Source organism: Cucurbita pepo, chromosome 16, assembly GCF_057944985.1.
Source record: "Cucurbita pepo subsp. pepo isolate OVF chromosome 16, ASM5794498v1, whole genome shotgun sequence".
Classification (NCBI taxonomy): Eukaryota; Viridiplantae; Streptophyta; class Magnoliopsida; order Cucurbitales; family Cucurbitaceae; genus Cucurbita; species Cucurbita pepo.
In genome coordinates this window covers 3,331,505-3,347,883 of record NC_141813.1, presented here as the reverse complement: position 1 = coordinate 3,347,883, position 16,379 = coordinate 3,331,505, and the positions used below count along the sequence as shown (strand labels likewise).

The following is a 16,379-nucleotide window of genomic DNA, read 5'->3' as shown; positions in this document are numbered from 1 at the left end:
TGTGACCCCTGGATATTGAAGGCGTAGTGATCTCGTAGGTAACATGATGTACAAGGTTCTACAGTCAATCTATGACCCTTGGATATTTAAGGTGCCTTTGGAGTGATCTCGTAGTTCCTATGTAGCACATACTTGAGAGTAGCAACAATTTATTAATATCACAGACTCCGCTGAGTAATAACGTGATGTATAGGGTTTCTATGGTCAGTCTGTGACCCCTGTATATCAAAGGCGTCCTTGGAGTGATCTCGTAGGTAACGTGATGTACAAGGTTCTATAGTCAGTCTATGACCCTTGGATATCAAAGGTGCCCTTGGATATCAAAGGTGCCCTTGGAGTGATCTCGTAGTTCCTACGTACTACATACTTGAGCATAGCGACAATTTATTAAGAACATAGACTTCGCTGAGTAATAATGTGACGTACAGGGTACTTTCGTCAGTCTGTAACCCCTAAATATCGGAGGTGTTTTTGAGTGACGCTTCTCTTCGTATCATTATCGAAGTATAACTTAAATTAAGACACCTCATTCATATAAAAACAAAGTACTATATGTATAGAATGCTACTTTTAGCAGTCTCAAAAGCTCACCATATCTATATATTGTTTCCTAAAGTTCTTGCTATCACAATTCACAACGACATGTCCATCTGCTCAATGTTTTTCCAGACACACATGCAGCCAACAGTGAGACAACACAGAGCTACTCTGTCCTAGGTTTCCAGCTCCCCGACCAATAACCTTATATACTGATCACCTTTTCAAAAATGGAGAATGTCAATGGCTTCTTTCCCTTTCTATCTGGCTTTAGATAACTGTATGGCTTCTTGATCATGACTTGACTCTTCTCCCCAAACAAATTGGTGACACAAAAGGGACACCTCCTGATCTCTTACCTCTTCAAGCTGCATCCACTCTGCCCACCTATCTGCTAGCCCTTCTCCATGTAGAAGGTTCACAACTTCCGCCATTGTCGGCCGGTCCTCGGGCGAGCCTTGAGTGCAAAGCAACGCCACCTGAACTATGTTTTCGACTTCTTTCTCGTCGTAGCTTGTTAAATTCTTGTCCACAACATCTTCAAGCCTGTTCTCCCTCTGTAACTTCTTTATCTGTTCATGTTTCACATTCTATTTCAGCATATCACAAATGAACTTCTCAAGTACATGATCAAGATGAAGAACGTCTTACATGATCGAGTAGAAGAACGTCTTCCTCCTCTTCGAGACGGGAGAAATCTATTGCGCGCTGACCGGTGACAAGCTCAAGAAGGGTGATACCATATCCAAAAACATCAGTCTTTTCAGATGACTTACCAGTGGACAAGTATTCCGGGGCGATATGACCCATTGTACCGCGCACTTGAGTGGTAATATGAGTTACTTTAGTATCGACTAGCTTGGCTAATCCGAAATCTCCAAGAACAGCTTCGAAGTCGTCGTCTAATAATATGTTTGCAGCCTTTAGATCACGATGGATGATCTTAGGATTACAGTGTTCATGCAAATACTCCAAACCATGAGCTGCACCAAAAGCTATCTGTTTCCTCGTGGCCCAGTCCAAGCTTCTTTCTCCTGGTTTTAAATCTGCAGCATTTTTAAATGGTCGTGTTAATCTGTAAAGCTTGGTTAGCCTATGAAACAAATAGGGGTTAATGTTCAGTCAGCATAAGCTATATGACTTCTTTCTTGTTGATGGAACTAAACCTCTCCCTAGTTGACGCGTTTTAAAAACCTTGAGAGGAAGCCTGAAAGGAGAAACACAAAGAGGACAATATCTGCTAGCGGTGGGCTTAGGCTTTTACAAATGGTATCAGAGCCAAACACCGAAAGATGTGCTAGCGAGGAAGCTGAACTCCAAAGTGGGGTGGACATGAGGCGGTGTGCCAGCAAGGACGCTGGTCCCCAAAGAGGGATGGATTGTGAGATCCCCACATCGGTTGGAGAGGAGAACGAAACATTCTTTATAAAGGTTTGGAAACCTCTCCCTAACAGACGCGTTTTACAACCTTGAAGAGAAGCCCGAAAGGGGAAGCCCAAATAGAACAATATCTGCTAGCGGTGAGCTTGGGCAGTTATAAATGGTATCAGATCCAAACATCAGGCAATGTGTCAGTGAGGAGGCTGAGCCTCGCCTTTGGATTGGGGGTTCCACATCGATTGGAGAAGGGAATGAGTGCTAGCGAGGACGCTAGGTCTTGAAGGGGGGTGACTTGTGAGATCCCATATCGATTAGGGAGGAGAACGAAGCATTCTATATAAGGGTGTGGAAACTTCTCTCTAGTAGACGCGTTTTAAAAACTTTGAGGGGAAGTCGGAAAGGGAAAGCCTAAAGAGGGAGTAAAGTTATTACCTCTCAAGCGATGAGCCACGCTAAGATTCTGCATGAATGGATAAACAAGGATTCTCTCAGACGTAGTCGTGCAGAAACCAATCAACCGGAGGAGATTTCTATGCACTGCAACGCTTATTAGTTGAACTTCTCTGAGGAATGCAGCCTCCCCACCAGGACTATTGTAGTCTGTTAACCGTTTCACAGCCACCTTGGAGGCATCTGAAAGGATGCCTTTATACACTTTTCCAAACCCTCCTTGGCCAATGATGTTCGTCTCGTTAAAGTTATCGGTCGCAAGCTGGATTTCCCGCAACGAAAATCTTCTGATTTGCCCAAAGCAAAGTTTACATTCATCTTCACCTAATATAAAACAGAGTTGTTAGCTTCACAACAATGCAACCCAAATATACCTCCCTATCATTCTTGATCGGGATGCAAACGTCTGTTTTTCAAGTCGTTGGTATAATATCTTAATTAGTTGAGCTATGCTAAGGTTGACCTGACCCGAAGGATTGAAAAGTTAAAAGCGAAACTTTACCAGCAACATCAACAAACATGGAATCCTTGAGCCTGTGCATGTAGAAGCATCTATAAGCAAAGAAGGCACCAATTGACAGAAGAATGAATCCCCCACAGCTTGCAGTACTTGCCACTACCCCAACCTTAGAATTCTTTACGGAAGCTGTCAACATACAAAGATGAGGCTATCACTTAATAGTTCACACAATACCAATATCGGTGCAAGAACACGATATATATAATACCAACCTCGATGGGGAGAGGTCGAAACACAAGGTTTATCCAACCTAAAGCCACAGTTTAAACCAGTTCTTGAAAAGCTGAAAGAATGTTTCCAAATAAGTATATGACCAATTCCAACATATTGGATTGAGTATATATGGGTTGTAAGTTCTTCAACAGGATATGTAAAAGAGATGTTGAATGAGTATACTTACTTGAACATTGGAATTGAAAAGAATAGAGCTGGGACTTCTCCTGTTAAGTTGTTATCTGAGAGATCCCTGCCACCAGCATTTGGGGGAAGAGTGCAAGAAAGTAAAAGGTTAGGCAAGTGACTAAGTAATTATAATAATAGTGGAAAAAGGTTGACTGTTGAATGTTCATGGATTGATTTGGGATGACTAATGACATTGTAACGGTCCAAGCCCACCGCTAGCCGATATTGTCATTTTGGGTTTTCCCTTCCGGGGCTTCCCCTCAAGGTTTTTACGACGTGTTTTCTAGGGAGAGGTCTCCACACCCTTATAATCACAATCCATCCCCCTTAGGGACCAGCGTCCTCCTGGCACACTGCCCGGCGTCTGGCTTTGATATCATTTGTAACTATAAGGTGTGGAAACCTCTCTCTAGAAGATGCGTTTTAAAAACCTTGAGGGGAAAGCCTAAAGAAGACAATACCTACTAGCACTCCCGAATCTTTGATAATATCCCCCCTCAACGTACTAAACCCAAAAAACAGGGACAGTATGCATAATATGTGAACAACCAAGGGGAAAAAATAGCCTTACAGATGCTTTAGACCAGCAAGTTGACCCCAAGCTGCAGGGATGGGGCCATTGAAGTTATTATGAGCAAGATTCAAATTCTGTAGGTGGGTCATGTTAGCTAGATAATCTGGTAGAACACCAGCTATATTATTGTTCTGCAAATCCCTGCATGAAGTAGTGCAAAACATCAGATTAACAACCCAAGTTTGTAGACTAACAGCACTACGTGGACGGATAAGGGTAACGACGATGACTCCTTACGCAACGCAACGTTTAACTCGATTCATCAAAACAGTAAAAGAAGTTTATAGATAAGTTCATCTTTCTATAGTTTTGCAACACAATTTGAAATTAACCAGCAACATAATTTCAAGTTCATAATTTAAGATAGGGCCAGTAAGATTGTTAGCAGTAACAGAATCGGACGAACAAACGGATTGCTTATCGATATCTCCAACCATATTCACCAACAATGAAGTTCAGAGAAATAGTACCATTCCAAGAAGAAAAAGTAGTTAAGTTTCTCTACCAAATGTTCCTTTTTTCTTTTTTTTTGTTTCACAGAACTTTCCCATTAGAATATTGAAGTGGAAGAATAGATTCCAAAATAAGATGGAATAAGCAAAAGAGAGAACAAATGAAAGATTAGATTCTATGCTAGAAAACTCAATCAGCTTCTTGACAGAAGTTTTAATTGAGCTAAACAAAAAGAATAAGAATTCTATTCGAGATTCGAGTACATAACTGTAATAGTCCAAGTCCACTGTTAGCAGATATTGTCCTCTTTAGGTTTTTGTAATAGTCCAAGTCCACTGTTAGCAGATATTGTCCTCTTTAGGTTTTTCCTTTTGGGCTTCTCCTCAAGGTTTTTAAAACGCGTCTGCTAGGGAGAGGTTTCTACACCCTTATAAAGAATGTTTTGTTCTCCTCCTCAACCGATGTGGGATCTCACAATCCACCCCCATTCGGGGCCCAGTGTACTCGCTGGCACTCGTTCCCTTCTCCAATCTAAGTGGGACCCCCCAAACCCACCCCCTTCAGGTCCCAACGTCCTTGCTAGCACATCGCCTCGTGTCCACCCCCCTTCAGGGCTTAGCCTCCTCCTTAGCATATCGTCCGATGTCTAGCTTTGATACTATTACCCCATTCGCAGATATTGTCCTCTTTGTGTTTTCACTTTCGGACTTCCCCTCAAGGTTTTTAAAACACGTCTGCTAGGGAGAGGTTTCCACACCCTCATAAATAATGCTTTGTTGTCCTCCCCAACCGATGTGGGATCTCACAATCTACCCCCTTTCGGGGCCAGCATCCTCGTTGACACTTGTTCCCTTCTCCAATCGATGTGGGACCCTCCAAATCCACCCCCTACAGAGTCCAGCGTCCTTGCTGGCACAACGCCTCATGTTCACCCCCTTCGGAACTCAGCCTCCTCCCTGGCACATCGTCCGGTGTCTGGCTCTAATACTATTACCCCGTTCGAATGTCCTCTTTGGGTTTTCTCTTCCGGACTTCCCCTCAAGGTTTTTAAAACGCGTCTGCTAGAGAGAGGTTTCTACACTCTTATAAAGAATGTTTCGTTCTCCTCCCCAACTGATGTGGATCTCACAATAACATTTCTACCATAAGAATCTAAAAAGAGAAGTAAGGCAGCTTACAGACTGGCCAAATATTTGAGTTTTGTAATTGAAGGAGAGAGTGATCCTGAAAATCCTGCTGAACCCAAGCTCCTGCAATTAGTACAAATTTAAAAACTAAATCCGTACTGCAAAACTGAACTCAATAAATCAAAGGCAAAGTCAACAGAAAAAGGAGTAAATTCTCTCAAAAGCAAAAGGACTTACAGTGATATAACGTTTCCATTTCGGCAGGTAATATGCGACCAACTAAAGCAAGGGCTTACAAAGTGATAGTTCCAATCAGTTATTTGATGATTGGAATCATTCAGTGCAACTAACAAATCAACCAAAGCTTCTCCTACACATTTAGAAAGTAATATCAGAGCAAGTGGTATAAACCAAAAGCATAAGAAACTTTGCAACATATGTAACCGCTCAAGCCCACGACTAGCAGATGTTGTCGGCTTTGGCCCGTTACATATCGATGTTAGTCTCACGGTTTTAAAACGCGTCTGCTAGGGAGAGGTTTCCACACTCTTATAAGAAATGCTTCGTTCCTCTCCCACAACTGATGTGGGATCTCACAATCCACCCCCTTCGGGGCCCAATGTCCTCGCTGACACACCGTCTGGTGTCTAGCTCTAATACCATTTGTAACAGCCCAAACTCACCGCTAGCAAATATTGTTCATTTTTGCCCATTACGTGTCGTTGTCAGCCTCACAATTTTATAACACGTTTGCTAGGGAGAGGTTTCCACACCCTTATAAGGAATGCTTCGTTTCCCTCTCCAACCGATGTTTGATCTCACAAGATCAGTTCTTTTCCACCGAACATAATCTTGTGATATTAATATTACTAATGTTTTCCAAACGAAGAGCAAGTTCCATCTGGCTAACTCGAGTTTGAGTATACCTTCCACATCAGGATCCGTGGATGCATAATTCAACCTCAACAATGAGAACAGCAACAGCCCCTGAATGATGAGTCTTAAGGGATTCCTTCTACGGAACATTGAAGACATGGAAGTATCTCCTTCTTCACACAATAATTGACAAAAGAAACATGTCAACAGTGTAAAGAACATTAAAATTAACAGAACAGATGAGTATTGGGTTCATATATCTAAGGAATTACATAGTGATCAATCATTAAAGAACAACTCTGGTTTTCAAATGATTAAACAATCGAGTCCGATACTTAGGGGATGGATTGGTGTGGTTTCTCTACGCCTAGGACACCAGAACATCGAACCATGAACGAGGAAATCTTCTCAATACAAAGGAGATGTCACAGTTCAAATTATCATATGGATACAAACGTATAAGCAAAAGATCATCAAGTAAAAGTTATGATCAAACAGCCCACAAAGTTTCTTGTTGGTTTTATGTGTTCCCTCCATTGTGAAAGGAATAACATGAAGAACAGAAAAATGGAGAGGTTGAAGAAGGTTTACTCACTAGTATCAGCCATGGCTTCAGAGGCTGCAAAAGCTTCAAAGCAAAGAAGAATGGATCATGCTAGAGAAAGAGAAGCAGCAGACATTGTTAAATAAACTAATCAAATCATGGGGGAATTCAATGAAATCAGGAAAAGAAAAAACTGTATAAGGGCCCCACAAAGCATTCAAAATGAAAATGCAAGATGAAAATGAGGCTGAGCTGCTGCTGCTGCTTGCTTGTTATGCCAGTTGATGGTGGAATCCGAATGCGAATGAGCATTAGAATCTCTGTTCCCATCGCACCTTTGGGCCTCTGCTTTTAATATCATTGATCGATCTGTATCATTCAGAAATGAATACACAATTAGCACCACATCCACCTCCACCTTTGCTTTGCTTTACTTTTCCAAAACCCCTTTTGTTAAATGAAAGAGAAAAAGTTGAAATGCGCTTTAAAAGAGTCAAAGAAGCTTCCACTCCTCCACTGGACATTAATGCACTATCCATATTCCCTCTTTGGATGACAACAAATCTTAGATTTTTCTGAAAAGAAGGCTAATGAAAAGGACCATTGTTGGGAAAAGGATGCCGCCATGATAACGATAACCCTTTCTCCTTCCCTACTTCAAAGCTACTTTACATGGACAGCTTCTTTTCCACTCGCTCTCCAAAGAACCCTAATCCCAATGGTCTTTGAAAGTAGAGATGTTAAACAACAATCAATTCATCTAATGGGGATAATGGATGCTACACCAAATATTTTAGGATTTAAAATAATGGGTATTTGTAATCATTGAAAAATTAATGGGGGAAATGCAGAAAATCGATGATGACCAAATGGAATAGTGGGTTTTGTTCGTGGAAAATCCCATATCGGTTGGGGGAGAAGAACGAAGTAATAGGGTGTGGAAACCTCCCCTAGACGTGTTTTAAAAACTTTGAGGGGAAGCCCGAATGGAAAGCCTATAGAAGACAATATCTCGTAGCGTTAGGCTTGGGCTGTTACAAATGGTATCAAAGTTAAGCATTCGGCGATTTGCCAGCGAGGAGGCTGAGCCCTGAAGGGGGGTTGACACGAGGTGGTGTGCCAGCAAGGACGTTGGGCGCTGAATGGGGTGGATTGGAGTGTCCCATATCGATTGGAGAAGTGAACGAGTGCCAGCAAGAACACGGGGCCCCGAAGGAGGATGGATTGTGAGATCTCACATCGGTTGGGGAGGAGAACGAAACATTTTTTATAAGGGCTTGGGCCGTTGGCGATGTGCTAGCGAGGAAGTTGAGCTCCGAAGGGGGTTGACACAAGGCGGTGTGTCAGCAAAGACGTTGGACCCTGAACATGGGTGGATTGGAGGGTCCCACATCGATTGGGGAATAACGAAACGTTTTTTACAAGGGTGTGGAAGCCTCCCTCTCAACTTTGAGGAGAAGCCCAAAAGGGAAAGAAGAACGAAACATTGTTTATAAGGGTTTGGAAGTCCCTCAACCTTAAAGAGAAGCCCAAGAGGAAAATTTTAAAGAGAACAATATCTCGATGGCTTCAGCAAGCCGTTATTTCTCAAATCCTGTCAAGGTTTTAGATATGGTGTCAAACATATGTTGGAAGTTAATGGAAATATCAAAAAAAATTAATTGACAAACAAACATTTCACCATTTTTAAATGGGTATAAATATTTTTCTTATTAATATATTTGGTTGATATTTTTGTTATAATACGTACTATTTTTTTGGAAAGACTTTGCATCGTAAATTCGGATTTCTTTTCCGTTTCTATTCTCAAATGAAAGATTAGGTCGTAGACTTATAGATTCCAATACTTTGTTTATGTGAGATCTCACATTGATTGGAGAGAGGAACGAGTGTCAACAAGGACGTTAACTCTAAAGAGAGGTGGATTGTGAGATCCCACATCAGTTGAAGAGGGGAACGTGTCAACGAGAACGCTGGGCCTCGAAGGGGTTGAATTATGATATCCCACATCGGTTGGAGAGGGAACGAAACATTCTTTATAAGGGTGTGAAAACCTCTTCCTAGCAAACACATTTTAAAATCTTGAGGGGAAGCCCGAAACAAAAAAATTCAAATAGGACAATGTCTGCTAGCAGTGAGCTCGAATTGTTATAGTTTATTAGTTTTTTCCGTATCAAGAAGGTTAGAGAAACGAACTAATAAAGAAGTAAACTATTGAACCAGTCATGTTTCGAGGAGTTATCTTGAGATAAAAGAATCACGTGTCCATATTGGACACAGACTTCCAACAATCTCAAGAACGATTCTTTCTTGTCATTAAGGCAGTACATCAATAATATTCTTAAAAGCTTCTCCGACAAGTATCGTTGAGAATTATTGAGAGGAGTAATCTCACATTCACTAATTAAGAGGAAGATCGTGGATTTATAAGTATATGGAACATCTATCATAATCGGTATGAAACCTTTTGAAAAAAACATTCGCTTATGCTCAAAGAGGATAATATCATACCATTGTGAAGGTTCGTGATTTCTAACATGATATCAAGAAGTTGTGAGTCTCGAAGTTGTAATCAAAGGTGACACTGGTGTTGAACAAAGGGTGTGCTATGTTCGAGGGCTCTAGAGAAGGAGTTGAGCCTCGATTAAGGGGAGGCTACGAGAGTTCTAGAGGAGGCCTCAGCGGAGGCTCTATGGTGTACTTTGTTCGAGGGGAGGATTCTTGAGAGGAGTAGTCATACACAGGCTAATTAAGAGGAATGTCACGGGTTTATAAGTACGGAACACCTATTAGTGATTATGATTATAGCGGACAACATCATACAATTCCTAACACTTTTGACCCTTTCAAATGATAGCTCTCATCCCTGCTTTATTATCGATCATAGTCACATATCAATATGTACGGGGACGAATTTATAGTAGGTGGTTTCCATTGATCACGTCCATTAGAACTTCAAACCCATTATGTGGTGTAATGAAAATTGCGTCGATTATGGATCACCTCTCACTTGACGCGTATATTTTTTTTTTTACCCAAATGGGCTTAACCAAAGCTCGACTCAAACATTTATGTACTTCGACGTAAATTTTTCTTCATGAAAAATTGCATCATTTGATTTCAAGATCACGATAATTTTATAAGTTATACTATTAACTACATATCTGAGAAAAAAATCGATGATAGCTTTTGTCTCTAATTTAGGTCACGTAGAATAATGTTAGCCTTACAAAAGCTATATATCCTCGAAACCGTTCCCCTTGCAAGTCCTTATGAAACTCTATTAATCCCTTAATAGTTAAGGGATCCTTCGGGTAGCAGAGGGGAAGAAGCACTACACCTCTCAAGGTCATGATAGAGTCGCATATGATTATTGTATGCAATATTAATTTTCTCAATTAATGAATTTATAAATTTTTTGTAGTCAAGTCGAGTACAAACTTATTGTATCCAACAAATGCATCCCTTCTAGAAGTCACTAAAACTAATTTAATAAGACATTCGCAGTTTCACCGTTTGAGTTAGTTCATACTTACACATGCATTACTTAATCTTTAAGACAAGCATATGATTACTGGCAGGATCAACCAAGTAGCACTCCAACACGACGTTGCTGTCCACTTGCCCTCACAATTTGTCGTCTCCTCCTCTCAAGAGAGTGTGAGAGAAGCAACGTGGGAGCAAGCATCATTCATTCATCTTTCATTTAGTAATATATAGACAACATGTTCGAGGGGTTTCTCAAGAACATCATGTCGCCAAATGCACGACATTTGAGAGTATAACGAGCTGGGATGCGTTTCAATACAAATGCACATCATGCCACCAAATGCACGGATACATAAGCATTTTGTTCAATGAAGCTAATGAACAAATTGGGTAAATTTGAAAGTGGAAAGTAAAAACGTTGAAAGAATTATAAAATCCAAAGGGAGAAAAAAAATGAAGATATGGGGAAAGTGGGATGACGTCATATTGAGAGGATGAAAGTGGGAATGGATAAAAAGCATAAACGGAGAGGAGAGAGTGTTTTGCGTGTCGTCTTGCTGTTCCCATTGCCACCCGACACCCACCGTTGTCCCCAATTTCAACTACCAAACCAACCACTTCCTCATCATCATCATGTTTGGTCTTTAAATTTTTAACTATGTATTTATTAGATATGGACATGTTTAAAATTTTAGAAATTAATTCATCTATTAAATGTAAATTTAATGGTATATTTAATATAAAAATTTAAAAATATCAAAGAGGTAAAAAAATTTATGAACCTATGGTTAGGTTATGGAAGTAATTAGTGAACATAACGTACTCGTATTTTTAGTCATGCATAAAGTTCGATAGTGCTAGTCGTGTCATCTATAAATTAGATGATATTGTGAGAAACCCACGTTATCACATTAAGCACTCAACTGAGAATTGAACTGAACTTGGGTCTACATCATAGCAGGGTACTATTCTTCCACAAGACCACTAGTGCTTCTACCTTTAGACATATCCTTAACTTACTCGTATTTTGGTCATGCAGTTCTTTCGATGTCCTTAGCTTTTATTTTCACCTCTCGATTTAAAAAAAAAAAAAAAAAGAGTTTGGTAGTTCTACTTGTGTTATCTACAAATTAGGTGATATTGTGAGAAATCCAAGTTTTCGCATTATGCACTAATTTCATCATTGCTAATCTTCAAGATGCACCAGCAGAGAATCAAACTCGGGGTCTATAATGTGGCAAGTTACTATTCTACCACTAGACCACTTGTGCTTCAACCTTTAGGCACATCGATAACGTTCTTGTATTTTGGTCATGCATTTCTTCCGAAGTCCTTAACTTTCAGTTTCACCTCTCAATTTTTTTTTTTTTTTTTTTAAAAAAAAGCTCGATAGTTGCTACTCGTGCCATCTATAAATTTAAAATGACATTGTGACAAACCCAAGTTTTTACATTATGCACTAGTTGAGAATCAAACTCGGGTTTGTACCGTGGTAGGGTACTATTCTACCACTAGACCACTAGTGCTTCGACCTTAGGCATATCCATAACATACTCATATTTTAGTCATGCAGTTATTCTGAAGTTCTTAAATTTTAGTTTCACCTCTCAATTAAAAAAAAAAAAAAAAATTGTTAGTGCTACTCGTGTCATCTACAACAAATTAGATGATATTGTGAGTGAATAAGTCATTTCACATTATGCACTAATTACTGTGCTATAAACGCACTCATAAGAGGGAAGATGGGACCACGTCGGATAGCCTAATAGCTGGTCGGGGATCACATCCTCCAAGCTTACGTGTCTCTATGGTACTAAGGGATACACCAACAACCTCCCTTAGATCATGTTTAAACTAGAAATCACCCTATTGTCTCATTTAGAATTTTATGTGGTTGCGCCACAACCTAGGTCACTGATCATTCACTACATATATCAAGTTCTCAAAGTCAAAAAATAGAAAGGTTGTAGGACCTTTACAGACTCCAATGGGGTAAGACTTAGAACAAAAACATGCTCAAAGCTTTGAGGAACCCTAGATGCTCAGATAGCACAAGAGACCAAGCCCGGACTTCCTAGAGTCTAGATAAAAGCTCGTGGATATCTACTATGTTAAGGAAACAATTAGAGCCTACAAGTCGATTGCTTATTGAGTATATTTTTATACTCACCCTTTTTCCGTTTCTTTTTTAAGTGTTTTTAAGTTGCAGATCGGGGTGGAGCGTCAGTTTGTCTTTGTTTTTTAGTCTTTTGTGATTTATAATTGTATTCCACACCTATTTCCCCCTGTTATGATAAACTTGAGCAACACGTCTTATCAAGAATCAACTCATGCAAAGTCTCTAATGTCGGCATGAAGTCTAATCTAAGGTTCATTGTAAAATGTGGAGAAATAGTTTTGGAGAAGTTTGAACTTCAAATTGAAGTAATGGGCTCACATAGGTTGACTTGGATTTTAAAGGACAAAATCGAACTTTGATGAAGGATAAATTGGTGACACAAACTTGTAATTAGGTGAGGGGCCTTTTGTAGTTAGATAATTGAATAATGTTTGATGGTGCATACTCCATTGACCATGCATGCACCATATTATTTATGCTATGTGTATGTGTTCTATGTAATGACATATGATGTTAGGCTATATATGCATGTGATATCCATTACGCCATATTGTGAATGAAATGAAATACTATGTATGTCATGTTATGTCTTGACATGTAAAGATATTTGATGGATTATGTGACGACTGCCATGTATACATGATGCATGTATGTACTATGTCATGGATGAAAGGAGAAATGAAATGATGTTAATGCTATGAATGTAAATCATGGGGACTTCATGCATGTATGTATGTCATGTACCGGGATACTTCCCCATTATGCTATGTTAGTACGAATGCGTACCTTTGATATTTATATTCGCCATGATATTATGCGAGACTTTCCTTTTTAGTGGCATCGAACGACGCGTTAGCGCATTGTGCTCGACCAAGAAAGGCCCAAGGGGTGCATATATGAGCCCGTCTAGTGGGTCTATGTGTGTGAGCTGTGTGGGGAAATACAACACATCAAACCCGGCCCGAAATTGGAAAGAGCTCAAGACCATGTGATAGTTTTTAAATGATAAGTCTCATCATTATATGCGTGTGATTGCATCACTAACCCTAACAGTGGGGTGACTTACTGAGTATTTCTTAAAATACTCAAGCCACGTGCTACTCTTATTTTTCAGGTAAAGGTAAAACGTCTCTATACGGATGACGGTGAATGCTGGAATGTAACGCCCCTAATTTTCTTTAACCTAATTAGTGACGTCACCCATGCATACTTATCTCATTAGGCGGAAGCTCATCATAAATAACCTTGAAATAGTCTTTCATAAAAATTCATGAATCCAAAACAAAACCTAAACTCCGAAAATAAACCTTCAATACTGAATTCAAAATAAATCCAAATAAAACGATACTCAATCCTATAACTTAAAACAGTCTAATAAAAGTAAACTCCTAAAAATATCCCGTCTCCAACTTCCATGGTGGCCTCAGCTCCGCCGTCAACCGTACATTGGCGCCTTGCCTTTACCTGAAAAATGTAGGTAGCACGTGGCTTGAGTATTTTATGAAATACTCAGTAAGTCACCCCACTGTTGGGGTTAGGAATGCAAACACATGCAACATATGAGCGGGACCTAACTTTTCATAAACTTTTCATAGCCTTGGGCGCTTTTCTATTCCGGGTAGGGTTGGATGTGTGGTACTCCTTCACACATGGCCCATGTACGTGTACATGAACCCACCAGGCGAGCTCTTATACGTACCCCCTGGGCCTGACTTGGTCGGGCACAACGTGTTACACGTAGCCGGACACCACAGAACAGAAAAGGGCCTGCATGATATCATGGCAAACATAAATATCGTATTTCATTCTTTCGTATCATAAAGGGGAAGAATCCCGATGCACGTGACATACATATATGCATGAGGTCCCTTAACATATTTAACATGGCATATTACATAAACATCTCATGACATGACTCGATAATTCTACGTGTATCTATGGCATCAACCAACATATTCATGGCATACAATACTAACATCTCATTCATGACATAACATAAACAGTCAACAGTCAACACAAGTTCATCATACATCACATAACATACACAATCTACGGTCAACACAATCTATACATAACATAATCATATCACATAAAATATGGTGCATGCAGGGGCCACAGGGCACGCACCATCATACAACACGTAGTAAGCTAACTCCAACAGTAAGGTCACTTACCTCGATGGTCTTGGTTGAAGTCACTCACAACGAGCTAATCCCCGCGGTTAAATATGTCCTATGATAACCACATAAAAATTTAGAACCTTTCATAAGGTACCCTAGCTAAACCTCATGCTATTTATCAAAATAAACCCTCGACCTAATCTGTCTTTAATGTTTAGGAGCCATACTGACCTCGGATGGTAAAACTAAGGGCAGAAACGGCTTCGGAAGGACCAAAAACCTTGGAATCGATATATTATAGTGATACCGATTCACCAAGCCGAGCTGCCGAGCCGACCAATTAAGCCGCCAAGCTGAGCTGCGGGATTTGACGGAGCCGAGCTGCGGGTTTTGACGGAGCCGAGCCGCGTACACGTCAAGCCGAGTCGAGAGCACGCGTGCGGAGCCGAGACCAAGGCTGCAGCGCGCGTCCGCGTTGGGCCGAAACGCACAGGGCCCGCGTTCGTTCCGTGGGCTGGTTCAGAGGCCAAACGTGAACCCAACCCGTTTTCCTTCGTCTTCCTTACCCGAAATCTCGTAAAAACCCTAATCGTCGCTGCGCCGCCAACGACGTCGTCACAACCCCGATTCCGACGACGCGACGACACCCCTTGCCTATTCCGACCGACGCGCAACGATATTCAACACCGATAGCCTCGGTCGCTTCTCCCTCCGGCCACTCACCGAAGAAAATCCAGCGAACCACCTCACATGTTTTTCCTGGCTAACCCTCTCGATTTTTCCGTACTCTTAGACACCCTCGAAAATCCTAAACGTTTGGAGAGCAAAAGTTGTTTTCAATGAAGAGGAGAGTTGTATATGGGAATATAAAAGTCTTTATGACTTTTCCATTAAGGCAGTAATTTTCCTTGCTAGAAATCATTCCTTTTCCAGCGACAATAAATGCAACATAATATCTTTTCATTTTGGCAGCAAAAATAAAGATCTTAGCATAAAATCTAAAATAAATAAAACAAAAATTCGAATCCTTACATGGAATGACCATAGAAGTCAAGATAGTGTAGTAGTATACATTGGCTTTTCATTTAGTAGTTGATAGGTGGCTTTTCATTTTCGTATTCAAATATTAAGTTATTTATATTTTATGCTTTTAAATTAACCGTGTACATCCATGACTTTGTTTAAAATATTTTATTTTAAATTTTCGCATATGTTATTAATAGCATGCATGTGGTGACGTCTCTAATTAAACATGAAAATTAGGAGTATTACAGTGGTTCTATTCAATCAGCCGGTTTAGCAACTTCTAGTCACTCGCACCTCTACTCAGTCAAATCATCCTCCAACATGCAACTTCTCTCGGCTTCTACTCGACTTATGCCACTCGAACTTGACTTTGAGGCATAAATTACTATGTTTTCAATTTCTTACCACGTTGTTACCACTTTTTTTTTAATCTTTTTGAAGCAATTGTTGATATAAGTGAAAACATTTGAGATTAGTAATATTTTTTTAATTAATTATGGGAATGGGTTGAAGTTAGTTTCTTCAATATGTTCTAAGTTCAATGTTGTCATCCCTAGAACTAGGCCATGACAATTAGGATTAGGTTACAACTAATTAAGGAAATTTAGTGTTATTTGCTTAAGCCAACACTATAATTTTATTGTTGAAACGCCTACGAACTAGGTTGGATGAATTGAATGAAACATGAATCTCATGTAATCTAAGTCGTTTTGAATGAGTTTATTCTCTTCATAGTTAATGAAATTGTATGAAAATAATTTT

At 40.1% G+C, this 16,379-nt stretch overlaps 1 protein-coding gene and 1 long non-coding RNA gene across 4 annotated transcripts; both read right to left on the bottom strand.

Moving 5' to 3' along the window:
* Nucleotides 1–503: 503 nt before the first annotated feature.
* Nucleotides 504–7,142, bottom strand: LOC111777345 (Leucine-rich repeat protein kinase family protein). Of its 3 annotated transcripts, none has more exons than XM_023656891.2 (12): nt 7,074–7,142; nt 6,915–6,974; nt 6,370–6,492; nt 5,681–5,813; nt 5,495–5,566; nt 3,861–4,004; nt 3,288–3,353; nt 3,100–3,170; nt 2,870–3,013; nt 2,350–2,691; nt 1,189–1,583; nt 504–1,109 (listed from the first exon to the last, which is right to left on the bottom strand). In XM_023656891.2, exons 2-12 carry the CDS (start codon nt 6,925–6,927, stop codon nt 798–800), a joined length of 1,815 nt encoding a protein of 604 aa, XP_023512659.2. In that variant the 5' UTR covers nt 6,928–6,974; nt 7,074–7,142; the 3' UTR covers nt 504–797. The 3 variants fall into 3 exon arrangements, with proteins under 3 accessions (XP_023512659.2, XP_086974852.1, XP_023512660.2); XM_087118726.1 differs by having other exon boundaries at nt 6,370–6,489; nt 7,074–7,134; XM_023656892.2 differs by having other exon boundaries at nt 7,063–7,113.
* A 6,578-nt stretch (nt 7,143–13,720) lies between these two features.
* On the bottom strand, nt 13,721–14,991 carry LOC147787901 (uncharacterized). Its single transcript, XR_015412199.1, has 3 exons — nt 14,823–14,991; nt 14,646–14,703; nt 13,721–14,238 (listed from the first exon to the last, which is right to left on the bottom strand). It is a non-coding gene; the product is annotated as an uncharacterized LOC147787901 (long non-coding RNA).
* Between the last annotated feature and the right edge of the window lie 1,388 nt (nt 14,992–16,379).

What these genes read in the sequence shown, in the direction of transcription:
- LOC111777345 (XM_023656891.2), bottom strand. An exon ending in TTCGACCTCTCCCCATCGAG is followed by an intron (nt 3,014 to 3,099) that starts GTTGGTATTATA and finishes GTATGTTGACAG; the next exon opens with CTTCCGTAAAGAATTCTAAG. An exon ending in CGTGGCTCATCGCTTGAGAG is followed by an intron (nt 1,584 to 2,349) that starts GTAATAACTTTA and finishes AAAATGCTGCAG; the next exon opens with ATTTAAAACCAGGAGAAAGA.